This window comes from Onychostruthus taczanowskii, unplaced genomic scaffold, assembly GCF_017590055.1.
Source record: "Onychostruthus taczanowskii isolate IOZ18803 unplaced genomic scaffold, ASM1759005v1 scaffold61, whole genome shotgun sequence".
Taxonomy (NCBI): Eukaryota; Metazoa; Chordata; class Aves; order Passeriformes; family Passeridae; genus Onychostruthus; species Onychostruthus taczanowskii.
Genome location: NW_024503790.1, coordinates 1,813,868 through 1,826,873, shown reverse-complemented (window position 1 = coordinate 1,826,873; position 13,006 = coordinate 1,813,868). Strand labels below are relative to the sequence as shown.

Here is a 13,006-nt window from a genome sequence, read left to right as displayed (position 1 = left end):
AACAAAGAGCAGGTGCCAGGATCTCCCTCCTCAATTAGCACCTAAAATCACTCCCAGACTAGCAGACCTGCCCAGTGCTACTCCAGCCTAGGACAAGACATCTGAAAGGTGCCAACCAGGAGGCAGACAGGAGCAGGCAGATCCTAACCTCTCTACATTTTCAAGCTCCTAGAGCAGCATTTGTGATCCAGTGTCTTAGTGAGGTTCACTGCCTTCCTTGCTTCCTGGCAAAGTGCCTGTGACACGTCTCTCAGCCAGCATGTTCTTCCTGATCAGCCATCTCCTTAATGAGCAGCTTCTCGTTTTTGTTTCATGACAGAGTAACTTGATGGTGCCATACATTTTTAACTCTTCAAATCACTCAGGTCCTGGCAAGCCAATGAGTATTCAGCAGAGGACAGTCAGGGGTTATGGTTTTGTTTTGTTTGGATTTGTTCTACTTTTAAAAAACATTTGGGTCGTCATGTGGAGAGGTTGTGAACTCTGGTGTGTGAACTCACTCAGGATAGTGCATGCATGAAGCCTGGGAAAGATGCACAAACAAAGGTTTCTTTCTGAGGGAATGGACCTGCAGGTCAGTGAGATAAATGTTGGAGCAAGTCACACCCTCTCAGCTGACCCCAAAGGAATGCTTAACTAGGTCCTTCAAGTTTTTGTCATTGACACAAATCCTTGTGGCCACTGAAATATCTTTAGATACACGGGTTTAGAACATGGATTTTTCTCAAGATGTGACAAGAATAAACAGTGAGAGCATTAAGAGTTATCATCAGAAGACAGTATAAAAAAAATCCCGTAACAAATTAGTTCATTTTGGGTCTTACTCTGAGTTCAGAAAAGCACAAAGACCTTGTTTCAGACAATGAAACATGGGCGTGATTCTGTCCAGCAATGGGCCTGTTTCCTTTAGACATACAGCTGCAATAATCCAGCCCTGCTGAGCTTCATTGAAATGTATACATTTTTAGGCAATGCCATTGATTTTATTTTGGCTGGGTATTTAACTCCACCTTAAAATGGAAAACAGCTTTAAGAAGCAAGAGCAGCATTTCATTCTTTAACATAATTAAGCAGGCTCAAACTCTGAAGGTGATTCAAATATGTGAGAAACGACACTCACTATTAAAATTTCAAAGGTTATTAGACCTTAAAAAAAATACAACAAAAGACTGAACAAGGAAAAATTACAGCGCTGGGAGCACGAAACTAAGCAACCATGTGCTCACCTACAAAAGCGATGTTCTGGGCTTTTATACCCTTGGCCCCTCCCAAAGTCTTGTCAGTTAATTCCTTTTCTGCCATCCATTGGTGAAGATCATTTTCTTACAACTTGATTGGAGGTCAGGTGTTGCCATGCCACAACTCCTGGTAACAAGCCTGCCCTCCCTAAATGCTTGACCAGTGTCAACAATACAAGGGGGAAGGGAGAGAGAACTATGGGGAGAACATACTAAACATAACTATTAAACTTCTCTTAACATACACATCCCTTAATTGTGAGAGCCAACCATCACATTGTCCATCTATATACAAAATAAAAATAACCTACCCATGACCAGACAAAGCAAAGTGTGAGGGGAAAGGCCCAGTTATTAAGATTTCAGGCTGGAAAGGAGAACTGTCAAGCGCTCCCCTCCAAGGAGCATCACCTTGACTAAGCAGCAGTGATTCAGTCTACTCACCCAAGTGACAGGGAGAATAGAGTCCAAGCTACTAAAAACACTATAAAAGTATTGAGATTTTTCACTGGGGATTCAAGACCTGTTAAAAGCAATTGACTGAACAGAAGTACACCTCATAGTGTGTGCAGACACGGCATTCTTTGCCCCACAAGTATACCGTGCCTCACACCTAGCTTACCCACACTCTTTTGAGTGTGTTTGACACAGTTTGACTCTTTTGAAAACCCAGCCCTCAGCATCTGAACAGAAAGAGCTTATTAAGCCATCAGCAAAGGCTTTAAAATTTAAGAGTTGACTGGCTTTCTTCAAATGCCCATTTCTGCCAGTACCTGCCTAGGCCAGGAGCATCTGTTCAGTCATAATCTGCACAACAGAAATTCATCTGCAGCCACTTATCTTTCAAGTTCCCTTACACCAGAGGATACCCGATGAGATACAACCAAACACTAAAAAATCCTTTGCAAACGCAGCTCACGGGTTCCTGTAGAGAAAAGGCGCTGCCGCAGCAATGGAAGGGCAACGCTGCCATCTGCTGCCACTCGGAACTGAAGCTTCCTTGTTTGGAAAGATCAGCCACGTATTGATGCCATGCTATCCTGCATTTTATTCTTTATAACTATCTCTAAATGTGTTTGTGAAGCACACTGTGCCACTGGCCAAGGAAGGAAAATTTCAAACCGTGCTCTAGGCTCATTTATGACACACATGGGGGAGGCATTATGCTGTCACAGTTGAATGGAGCTATGGAGTCACCATAGCACTGGAAAACTGGCAGACATACTGGTGAGGATTGCCACTGGCCAAGGAAGGAAAATTTCAAACCATGCTCTAGGCTCATTTATGACACACATGGGGGAGGCATTATGCTGTCGCAGTTGAATGGAGCTATGGATTCACCATAGCACTGGAAAACTGGCAGGACATACTGGTGAGGATGAAAAAGTTCATCTTTATTAAAAGTATTAAAGTTCATCTGAAACCTCCTTACAAATACTGAACAGTACATGGCACAGAAAACTACATCAAAGAAAATTCTGCGCATTGATTAATATACCAGAACTATCCTAAGCCTGCCATTAGGAAATGACTGCTACAGAACTGTTTGCCTTGTGACAGGGGAGGACAGGACTATGTGATTCATAAAAGGACTTGTACACACAAAAAAAAAAGTATGATTTTTCAGGCACTTACACTATAAACATGGCAGATAGTCCTAGATTGCAAGGCAATGTGTGTTCTATTGCCATCTGTTAGAGGTGGGGCAGTTATCTTCTATTAAGTTTTCTTTATCTCTTCCACAAACCAATCTTCCCTGCAGGAAATACCTTCTGTTCATGGGCCATTTGAGTGTCCCTGCATGGCTGATAAAATTCCATCATCCCATTGGGAGATGCTCCACCCAGAGGAAGGAGCCAAGCATTCCTACCTGGATACAATCTGAGATTTTTGGGACACCAGAAAAAGCTTTCTCCACTGGATTCCCAGGGGAGCAGCTGCCTCTTCCACGGGATCATCAGAGGAAGACTGCACCCTTCTACAGGATCCCTGCTCCAGCAGAGCCACCCCTGGCACTGCAGGAGGGCTGAGCCACAATTCCAATGGGACTGCTACCAACAGCCTGACCCACAGCGTGTCAGGCTGTGTTCTGACTCTGTCAGTTTTATTTTGTATTATTGCATTTTTATTTTCTTCCCTAATAAAGAACTGTTATTCCTGCTTCCATATCTTTATCCATATCCATATCTGAGAGCCCCCCTTAATTTCAAATTTATAACAATTTGGAGGGAGGGTGTTTACATTTTCCATTTTCCATTTCAGGGGAGGCTCCTGCCTTCCTTAGCAGACACCTGTCTTTTCAAACCAAGACACAGATGAAGACCTTCTTTCTTTCATGACCATGTTTTAATCCATGTGCAAAAGTACAACTTGAGTAATATAAAAGAATCAAACATAGCATAATTAACTGAGTAACATTCAGACAGTTTATTGGGTTTGAAGAAAGGCCAGGAGGTGCTTTAGAACACATTAACAGATGGATACAGATCAGTTCATCTACCAGTGCACATTCATCACTCTGCAATACAGCTCATCAAGAGTGACCTGAAAGAAGTTTCTAAAGTTTATATTCAGAGAAAGTAGCATGAGACAGGGAAAGTGGGGTAGGGGAAAAGACCCAGCATCTTCATCACAAAGCAAACCAATAAACGAACCTCTCTTACCACTCACTGATTATATGTGAAGATTATTTTGGCCTAATTACATTGGTTAGGACACCCTTTATGTTAGTTCCTATCTAAAATGTTTTCTAGTACTAACAAGCTTTTTGGAAAGCACAGAGATAAAGCACTTTTTACTTTCAAAGCTCTTTATGACAATGATGTCAGCTCAGCAGTCCTGGAAGTTAGGCAAAAATTAGCTGTTTTCTGAGACCCAGAGAAGTTAAATGACTTCCTCAAAACCATGGTGAAGAATGTGTTAGTTATTACTAATATCCTTAAGAACCTGGAATGATACTGTTTTTCAAAGAGAGGGAATTCAAGGCAACGAGCATTTGCTAGTAAGAAATTACCAAATTTTCATCTCAGTTTTACTATTAAAATACTTTTAATTCCCCCTACCTCAGAAAGTGTTCCACACATATATTGTTGTAACAATGAGCTGTTTCATCTTAGTAACAAAAAGCACTGGTCCTTTCCAGCCCTAAGCAGACATCCTACCCAAGAAAGGGTAGTCAAGGTACAGTAAGAGTTACATACTCCACAGCACCAATGATCTTCCCATTATTACAATTACAGTTATCAAAGATACAAGCCAAGTTACTTGAAGGAATTTAGCTGGAGTACTCTAGATTTTTGTAAAAAAAGTAGAGAAAAGATAACTAACCATTCTTTGAAATGGAAAGCTATTAAAAACCAAGCTATCCTAAAATGAAGCACACAGCTGCTACAAAGGGCAGGATTAACCCAATAAACTTGCATATCCCCAATTGCAAGGTTAACAGATTTGTCAGCTCAGCCCTTACTTATCCCTACAAAAGCTTTTGGTTTGCAGAAATGTGAAATGGATATTGGAGCTAGGCTCTTCTTCATTCTGTAGGTCCACAAAGAAGCAACAGTAGAAACTCTGTTGTGTATATCTGCAGTGAATAGTTTCCAAAACCTTCTGGATATCCCCCTCCATCCAAGCTGAACTCTTGCCTTTTCTCCTTGTGTTTTTAATCCTAACAAGTGTTTTGCTGTAGAAAGCAGCTGCTGAAGTCCAGCTCTTCTTCTCCAGTGCCTAGCCAGATTAGAGAGATCATTTGCCCATTTTAATAAATAAAAGATGAAACTGTGGCTCATTAAATAGTCCTGCAAAGACTCCTCCCCATTAACTTCAGCTCAGCTATAACTGCTGGGTAGCACTGGATAACATGAAGCCATAAAACTAGTCTCTAAATAGCTGCACCATGTAATCTGGTACCATCAACTCAGCTTTACTGCTGTCACTACAACCCACCAATGGGACACTTGGCTCTTTCACATTTACACCATGATGGCACACCTTACCTGTGACAGATGCAGGCTAACACCATGTGAGTTTATTGCTACTTTATTGCTCGTGTGTAAAAGCCTGACCCAATGGTTCTCACACACACACTTGTTCAAAAGCAAGGCTGTGACCTGGCACCAGGAGCTCTAGTTCAACACCTGCGTCAACTCCTCTGAGCTTATCACAGCTCCTGCAAAGAAGCTTTTCAGGAAAACCTGCCTACAGATACCAAGTAACACAGAAGAGAATTCTGTTGCCACTAAGTAATATCTTACGGATCAAATCCATCTTTGCACTGGAAGGCACAAATTTTCCCCATTATGTTTGGCATGTTTTTCACACAGCTACATAGCTGCTGAAACAATCAGCTCTCCAAAGGGCCACATGAACAGCAAGTGGCAAGATCTGCAGGAGAAAACAAAGCAACGCTGTAAGGTGTAGAGTGGGGAACTTCCTTCAGGGATCACTTAATTGTGACTCAGTAACACAAACTCTGGACTCCATTAGGAAAAATCTTGTTAAAAAATTGGTTTCTTCCAATTTCCAGTCCTAATTTTTAAGCAGAGCCAATGCACAAATCCAGATTTGTTTTTTCTAACATTCTATCTTTCTTCTTTGGTGAACTGGGCTTCTTATAATAAGGCATTTCACTATAATACTGTGAATAATACTCTAAATAAACAGAGAAAAACAAATTGGAAAAGAAAAAAAAAAGCTTTTTTAAAATCAAGAACTTGTTTTCCACCTATGTATCCATTAATCCATAGCTATTCAGAGAAATTTGGCCCTCTGTCAGCTCCCCCTAACTCAAAAACCCTCATTTCAGAGAGTAAATTCTAAGCAAATACAAAAAAATGGAAACCATTTTGGAAACCATTGTTTTTCTACCCATTAAGGGCTTTCCAGTTGCATGGTTTGCATTTACAGCTTCACTTTTTGTAACAGAATACAGATTTACTGGTTTTGGCTTAAAGTTTTTGCAGGGGGCTATTCGTGCTCCATTTTAGCACTACAACCCACAGAGATTTATAACTTTGAAATTTCTAGGCTATATGGGACAAGCAGAAGCAATAGTGCATGAATCAGTATCTAGTGCATTTCAAGGGGCTTGGAAATAAAAGCTCAAAATTTGGCTAGGAAAAGCAAAACAAAAATTAAAACATACAACAGTGAAGATGAAATACAAGAGAGTGAATTAATGGCACCTACGTTGTGACACTAAACATTTGGCAGTGTTTTCTGATTCCCACATGGGAGCCACTGGACTCCTTCACCATTACAAGAAAGTAAGTGATAAGGGAAATCATTGTGCTTGTGAAGTAAATGGAGAGTGTGATTTGAGGCTCTATCTTTCATTGAACTGAGTTCACTCACTTTCATTGAGTGAAAAAATTAGGTGGCAGAAGGAAGAGGTTCTTTAAACATTTCCTTGAACTTATGTCACCTTGTTCCTCAAAGCAAAGCCACACAGTTCTCCCCTTCTGAAGAACTGAGAAATCACTTTTTTGAAACTATCAGCTGTGTTGTATAAGCTGTCCAAGAGCAGAAATCACAACATTCATTATCAACAGTGCAAGGTGGCCTTTCCATTCTTCTCACTGTCCATAATGGGCCATTTATTCATAACATCCACTGTTAATTGACATGAATAGTGAATTACGAGGCCTGACCCTACAGCTCTTCTCACAGTTTGGGCAGAGCACCGGCTGGTGCCAATGTAATGCCAAAAACATAGAAAAGCCCCAGCAGCAGATTGAGTTTGGCTGTCCGCTGAGGAATTTTGTTGAAGTTCTGACTCCGGAACTGTCTTTCCAGTGAAAATGCCATGGGGATGGTGAGCAGCGGCAGCGCCATGCTGATGGTGTAGCGTGTGGCCAGCACACAGAAAATCAGGTAGGGCAGGAAGAGCAGCACAGTGTAGAGAATGTAGGAGAAGGTGGGGCCGATGAGGATGGCCAGGGTGACAATTCCCGCCTGCCGGTCTGACTCCATGTCCCGGGTGTTGTTGCTGTGCAGGATGGCCTCAGTGCTGAGGGCCAGAGGGACGGCGTAGAGCAGGGGTGACAGGGACAGGTACCCAACCTGCACTGCATGGGCAAACACGACAGCCAGGGGCCCAAAGGTGATCAGGATCACCACATCGCCAAGCGCAACGTATTTAAATCCGATCCCTGTGGCAAGACACAAGAATAAAACCGAGCGCCATTAAATAACTCAAATGACAGAAGAGAATGGATGACACAACAGCTCAGCCTTTCCCACAGGAATATTGCAAAACAACCAAAGCACATGCAGCTATGGCCAAGAAACATGTTATTTCTTTCTTCTCTTTTAAGATAAGAGTTTCTCCAGACAGACAATGTAACAAAAACTAAGAGCCAGGTTCTAATGCCCACCTAGAAGCACCAGTCTCTGCAGAAACCCATAGAAATAAGGTACTTTTCAGTGTGATCATGCATACTAGAACCTGATCCTGAAGAAATACAGAAAATGCTCAGAACAAAATGCAAAACTGACAGGACACTTTCAGGAAAACCCACACAGCTGAAAGTCTGACAGTTAGAAAACTAAGCTGGTTTTTCTTCTCCTACTAATGATGTTTGTATCTGTCCAACACAGGAAGACACTGAAATATCCTTGTCTTATTAAGAACAATCACAAAGCGTACAGCACGGACAGTGAAGCTCCATCTAAAGAATAACAACAAAACATTCCAAAACAAAGTAACATTCCCACCAAAGGAAAGAAAATATGCCGTTAGATACTCTGTTAAAGGATATGAGATAAACTTCACAAAAAGATTCAGCAACAGTTCTGATAAGCATCTAAAGCCATATATGTAAAGAATAATGCCTCAACACCACTATCCAACTGAAGATCTTAGTATGACTCTTCCCACAACATTCACTTGCAAAGAATACAAGTTTACACACCAATACTTCAGGAAATAACACAAATATTTTATTGCAGTGCACTAGATAGATCACGTGTGTCTTCTAGAAACCTCTTGACAATTCTATCACTTCTACATTCAGATTCACAAGAAACGGGATGCAGCACTTACCTCCGGTATAAAGGAAGGAGCTGGAAAGTCCTCCAAAGTAAATGAGGGCCAGGTGCTCCAGCTTGAGGGTCGAGACAGCGTAGAGCCCAGCAGCGCAGATACAGCCCACGGTGTAGAGAAAGACTCCGAACCGCACTACATGCTGCGGCTCCAAAATCTGGTCCACCAATGTCCTGTCATCACTCTTCTTGTGATCGATGCCTTTGGAAAAGTCATAATAGGTATTCACCAAGTTGCCGGCGCCGTGCACAGCCAGGACGGTCACGGCGCTTCCCACCAGCAGCCCCGGGTCGAGCGCTCCCTCGGCGCGGTACGCCAGCGCGCTGCCCAGCGCCACAGGGGTCAGCGAGGCGCTGAAGCTCCAGGGCCGGAGCGCCAGCACATAGGCCGCGCACTTGTGTCTCCAGCTGCCGGGAGCGGCCCCGTCAACGCCCGCCAACGCCGCGCCGCTGCTCTCGCTCCCGCGGGGGCTCTCGGCGCTGATACTGATCTTCTGCACCACGTCTGCCGGTCCCATGCTCGCCCCGCCGTCTCGCAGCAGCACCACCTAGAAGGGGAAGGGCCGCGCGTTAGCGGGGCCCGGGGGGAGCCAGGGGCGCCGCCGCCACGGCGGCCTGCGGGAGATGCGAGAGCGCCGCCATTACCCGCGCTGCTACGACCGCCACCTGCCCGGCCTCGCCACCCCCGCGGCCTCGTGCGAAGAGTTCCGCACCTGCCGGCACCTCCCGGCGTGCAAATAAAAGGAAAATTAAGCGGCCCCCGGCGTCACGCGCGGCGGCGAGGGGGTCACCCCGCAGCACGCGCCAGCACCACGACTCATGTCACAGCCGCCACGGAGCGCCCGAAGCCTGGCGCAGACACAGCCGCCTTTGCCGCCGTCACGGGCAGCCGGACACATTTCAGCGGAGCACACCGGGCACGGCAGCGCCCTGCTCCCTTGACGCATGCGCGATCAGCGCTCACACCCGCAGCATGGCTGCCGCTGGGGAGAACCTTAAAGCTCGACTCCTTTCAGCCCCTGCTATGGACAGGAGCACCTTCCGCTCACCCGCATTGCTCCAGGCCCCATCCAACCCGGCCTTGGACACTTCCATGGGTGGGGCAGCCACAGCTTCTCTGGGCAACCCATGGCAGGACCTCCCCAAACATTTTCCTAACATCTAAGCTAAATTTCTTCTCTTTTAGTCTGAACCCGTTCCCCCTTGTTCCTGGTTAAGAGTCCCTCCTTGTATGCCCCTCCAGATACTGAAAGGCTGCTCTGAGATCTCCACACAACCTTCTTTTCTTCCACGACAGCACCACACAGCTCGGTGTCACTTGCTGAAGGTGTTTCAATGCCATTGTCGCCGACAAATGGATGAATGCTATCAGCGCCAGTACAAGCCCTGAGGGACACCACTCGTCCCTGGTGTCGGTGTGGACAATGCGCCGCTGACCGCAACTCTTTACGTGCGGCTATCCAGCTAGTTCTTTATCCAACGAGATATCTTTATCCATCAAATCCATGTCTCTCCAGTTCAGAGCCCAGGATGTCACGCGGAACAGTGCCAAACGCTTCACACAAGCTCAAGCAGATGATGCCGGTTGTTCTACCCTATCTATCCAGGCTGTAGCCCGGCCATAGCCGGCACCTCACGGAAGGGCGGAAGCCGGCATCGGGAAGGTGGGACTCCTGAGTGAGCCCAGCCATTCTATTGGTCAGATGTGCTGCCACTCAGTCACTATTGCATTGATGATTGGTCAAAAGGCGACTGTCCTTGCGGTTCCTTGGGGAAGGGGCGGGGCTTTAAGCGCTTCTTCCCCCTTTCCCTTTTCCTATTGGTCAGATGTGATGCCGATCACGGCGTTCCTGGGAGCCTATTGGCCAGCAGCGGCTCGCCGGCGCTGCAGGCGCGGCGGCGGGGCAGGCACGGGGCCCGGGGCCCGAAGTAGGGGAGGCGGCGGCGGGTGAGTGAGAGCGGCGGTGTCTCTCATCATCGTCGGCTCCCCTTCCCCTCAGCTCCCGCTTCCTGCCCGGGCCGACCTGCCCGAGCGCCCGGCCGCGCGGCGCTGCCGCCTGCGGCCCCGCCTGCCGTGCTCGCCTTGCCCCGCCTCACCCCTCACTCCCGGCCTGCCGGGCTCCCCCGGCTCGGGCCTGCCGGCTCCGGCCCGCTGGGTTCTGTGGCCCTGAGGGAGTCCCAGGAGCTGCCTCCGGGCCGGGTAGATGGGCGGCAGCAACCCCGCCGCTGTTCTTTGATCCGGGGAACCTCTCCTGGGCTCCTGCCAGCAGCCACCTCACCTATGGTCCCGCTGGATGTCTGTGGCCGCGTGTGGAATATTTGGGGAGAATCAGTTGAAGTTCTAGTGTTAGTGCTTGGTTTGGTCTTACATAATCTGAATATCGGTGGAGGGCGGGGGGCGTCAAGCATCTGAAATGTTTTTGACATGAAGAAAGGCTCCTAAGAAAGTTTGTTGATGTGTTGTGCTAGGAAACCCCGTGTTGCAATGACTGGCGTTGCTATAACTGGACTTCCCATCTCTAAATATCTGCTGGAGGATGTCACACTTGCCAGTGCTCAGTCTTCCTTGTGTTGGTGTAACGCTGAGGTTTCTGTGAAGAAACTTGGATGAAAGTGTTCAGGGAGGGCATATGATAGTGAGATAATCCTGGGGATGGTTGTGCTTACTTCTTATAGGTAATTGCAAACCCTAGCTTCACCCTGCTGGTTTTCAACTGTTGCATTACCCTTGAGTTAGGATTAAATCACCCTAGGGGACCTGGCCTACTGTAATGTATTTTGATATTTGAGGAACTGGAGAGAAAATAGGCTGGGGGTCATGATATGTGGTGATACAGTTTTGTCGTGGAGTGTAATGCCTAAGGAATATAGTCATTGTTTGTAATTGTATGGTCTACCAACACAGCATCTTTACGGGTATTTTGGGAACAGGAGGGACAGCCTTAAGAAAGCAGCTCGGATATTTCAATTCAAGCAGTAAAAAATGTGTCTCTCTGAAGAATTTACAGGACTTGATGCCCCTGAGCCCCAGCATACTGCCACCATGTCGGGTACTGTGTCCATTCTCCAACAATTTGCCAACGGCTTGAAGAGTCGCAGCGAAGAGACGAGGGCGAAAGCTGCCAAGGACTTGCAGCATTATGTCACCATGGAGCTGCGTGAGGTGAGTGCTGCAAACGGGGTTATCTACCCTTGTGTGCCTTGTGAGTGTAGAGTCATGGCCTGGGTGCCTTGGCAATGGAGATTTTTTGGAATATGGAAGCTGGTCTTAGGGGGGAGATGGGGCACAGCAGAGAGGTTATCTTTGTCCCTGGCATGTAGGAGAGGTGAGCAAGTTGGTGGCACAAATGGGTAGTCAAGTACCAGAATAAGTAAACTTGCTGCATATTGATCACAAATAAGGGAAACTGTTTTGAGTTTGTAGTGTGTGGTTGATTTAATTTCTTTCTGTTTAAGTGGCATAAGAGGCATTGTCTTTGTGGAGGTTTTGGAGCAGGAGGGAGAGAGAGAAAGCTGAAAGCTGATTTGAACTTTTTGCTTTCACAGATGAGTCAGGAAGAATCTACCAGGTTTTACGATCAGTTGAACCATCACATATTTGAGCTGGTCTCTAGCTCTGATGCAAATGAAAGGAAGGGTGGCATTCTGGCTATAGGTAAGTGAAAGTGCATAATGCTTCTGTTGAGTTTTCTCTTCATGCAGCCATCTTTAGGGACAGATTTTCAAAAGGAATGAGCTTTTATAGTTGGGGCCTGATGTCTGACTGCTCAGGAACTGGGTGTGTTCTAGTTGCTGGCTCTGAAAATCTGTGTGAAGTGTCAGCATGGGAGCTACTGAGAGTGGCTGAAAACCTGGTACTTAATGGGCCCTGAGCTCTTCTGGGAGTAGAGTATCAAATGTGAATGCTGAGCACATGAAAATTCTGTTCTGGAGCTCAGCTGAGAACACTTTTGTGCTGCCCCTTTATATGTTTCAGGGTAGACTGACTTTCTCAACTCTCTTCCATCTGGAGAGATTGATTCTTGTTATTTAAATTTGCCTGGCTCCATAACAGCAACTTCCATCCGCAAGAGGGGCTCACAGAGCTTCTGCTTTGATTCTGATCAGCCTCTCCATTGGTGGCTCTGGCTGTGTGCTCTCTGAGATTGCAGAGCTGCCTGAATCCCCACTCTTGGGGAAGTCAGCTTGCATAAATACTTTGCCTTCCAGGCAAGTAGCCTGTATTGTAGCAGTTACTTCTTAAATAGCCAAAGAGATGTGTGTGGTTTAGGCTCATAGACATAGTCAGGTCTGTGTGTCTATGTCTGGTCCCAATGTGTTGGCAATGTAAATCCCTTAGAGAAATCTTTATTGATAATATCAGCCCTTAAGCTAGCAGTATCACATTCAAGTTGTTTTGTGAATTTAGTGATGTTGAGAGGTGCCAGCTTGACAACCCTGGACACTTATGGCCTCTTTATCTACAAAACAAGTACAACCCAGGCACTGGCAACAAAAGCTTCTGCCATGCTGGTGTCTGATGAATTGCCTCCATCCTCGCCAGGAAAGACTGTCTCTAGGACTGAGGAGGAGAGCATTTTCTTGGTCTGTTCAGTCTTTGACTTTGCTTGTGAGGTGCTATAGTAGTTGCATGCAGATGGATGTCTTTCTGTTAGGAATGGGTCTGATCCCAGGGTGAATTATTTTCTTCCTCTTCTAAAACTAAAAACGGGGAAAATTTATGAGGCTAC

General features: G+C 46.1%; 2 protein-coding genes across 9 annotated transcripts in view; one reads left to right on the top strand and one right to left on the bottom strand.

The window, feature by feature from the left end:
• Positions 1-3,538: 3,538 nt before the first annotated feature.
• UBIAD1 (UbiA prenyltransferase domain containing 1) lies at positions 3,539-9,889 on the bottom strand. 4 transcript variants are annotated; one of them, XM_041419503.1, is made up of 3 exons: positions 9,554-9,889; positions 8,278-8,824; positions 3,539-7,384 (listed from the first exon to the last, which is right to left on the bottom strand). In XM_041419503.1, the coding sequence occupies exons 2-3, from the start codon at positions 8,792-8,794 to the stop codon at positions 6,897-6,899; spliced, it is 1,005 nt and encodes a 334-aa protein (XP_041275437.1). In that variant the 5' UTR covers positions 8,795-8,824; positions 9,554-9,889; the 3' UTR covers positions 3,539-6,896. The 4 variants fall into 4 exon arrangements, with proteins under 4 accessions (XP_041275437.1, XP_041275434.1, XP_041275435.1 ...); XM_041419500.1 differs by lacking the exon at positions 9,554-9,889 and adding an exon at positions 9,326-9,511; XM_041419501.1 differs by lacking the exon at positions 9,554-9,889 and adding an exon at positions 8,922-9,315 and having other exon boundaries at positions 3,540-7,384.
• Positions 9,890-10,133: 244 nt separating this feature from the next.
• MTOR (mechanistic target of rapamycin kinase) overlaps positions 10,134-13,006 on the top strand; it is a 63,710-nt gene continuing 60,837 nt past the window's right edge. For 2 of the 5 annotated variants that reach the window (XM_041419421.1, XM_041419419.1), the window contains exons 1-3: positions 10,134-10,622; positions 11,276-11,439; positions 11,823-11,931. In XM_041419421.1, the coding sequence (XP_041275355.1) occupies positions 11,320-11,439; positions 11,823-11,931 (229 nt within the window). In that variant the 5' untranslated portion in view covers positions 10,134-10,622; positions 11,276-11,319. Of the gene's footprint in view, positions 10,623-11,275; positions 11,440-11,822; positions 11,932-13,006 lie in introns of those variants that run through there. The other 3 variants (XM_041419422.1, XM_041419420.1, XM_041419423.1) reach the window with 3 other exon arrangements.

Coding starts and splice junctions, on each gene's coding strand:
- UBIAD1 (XM_041419500.1), bottom strand. CDS start 9,406: ATGGGTTGCCCAGAGAAGCTGTGGCTGCCCCACCCATGGAAGTGTCCA. Junction 8,825..9,325: donor TGGGGCCTGGAGCAATGCGG/GTGAGCGGAAGG, acceptor TTCCCCTTCTAG/GTGGTGCTGCTGCGAGACGG. Junction 7,385..8,277: donor CTCCTTCCTTTATACCGGAG/GTAAGTGCTGCA, acceptor GTCTTGCCACAG/GGATCGGATTTAAATACGTT.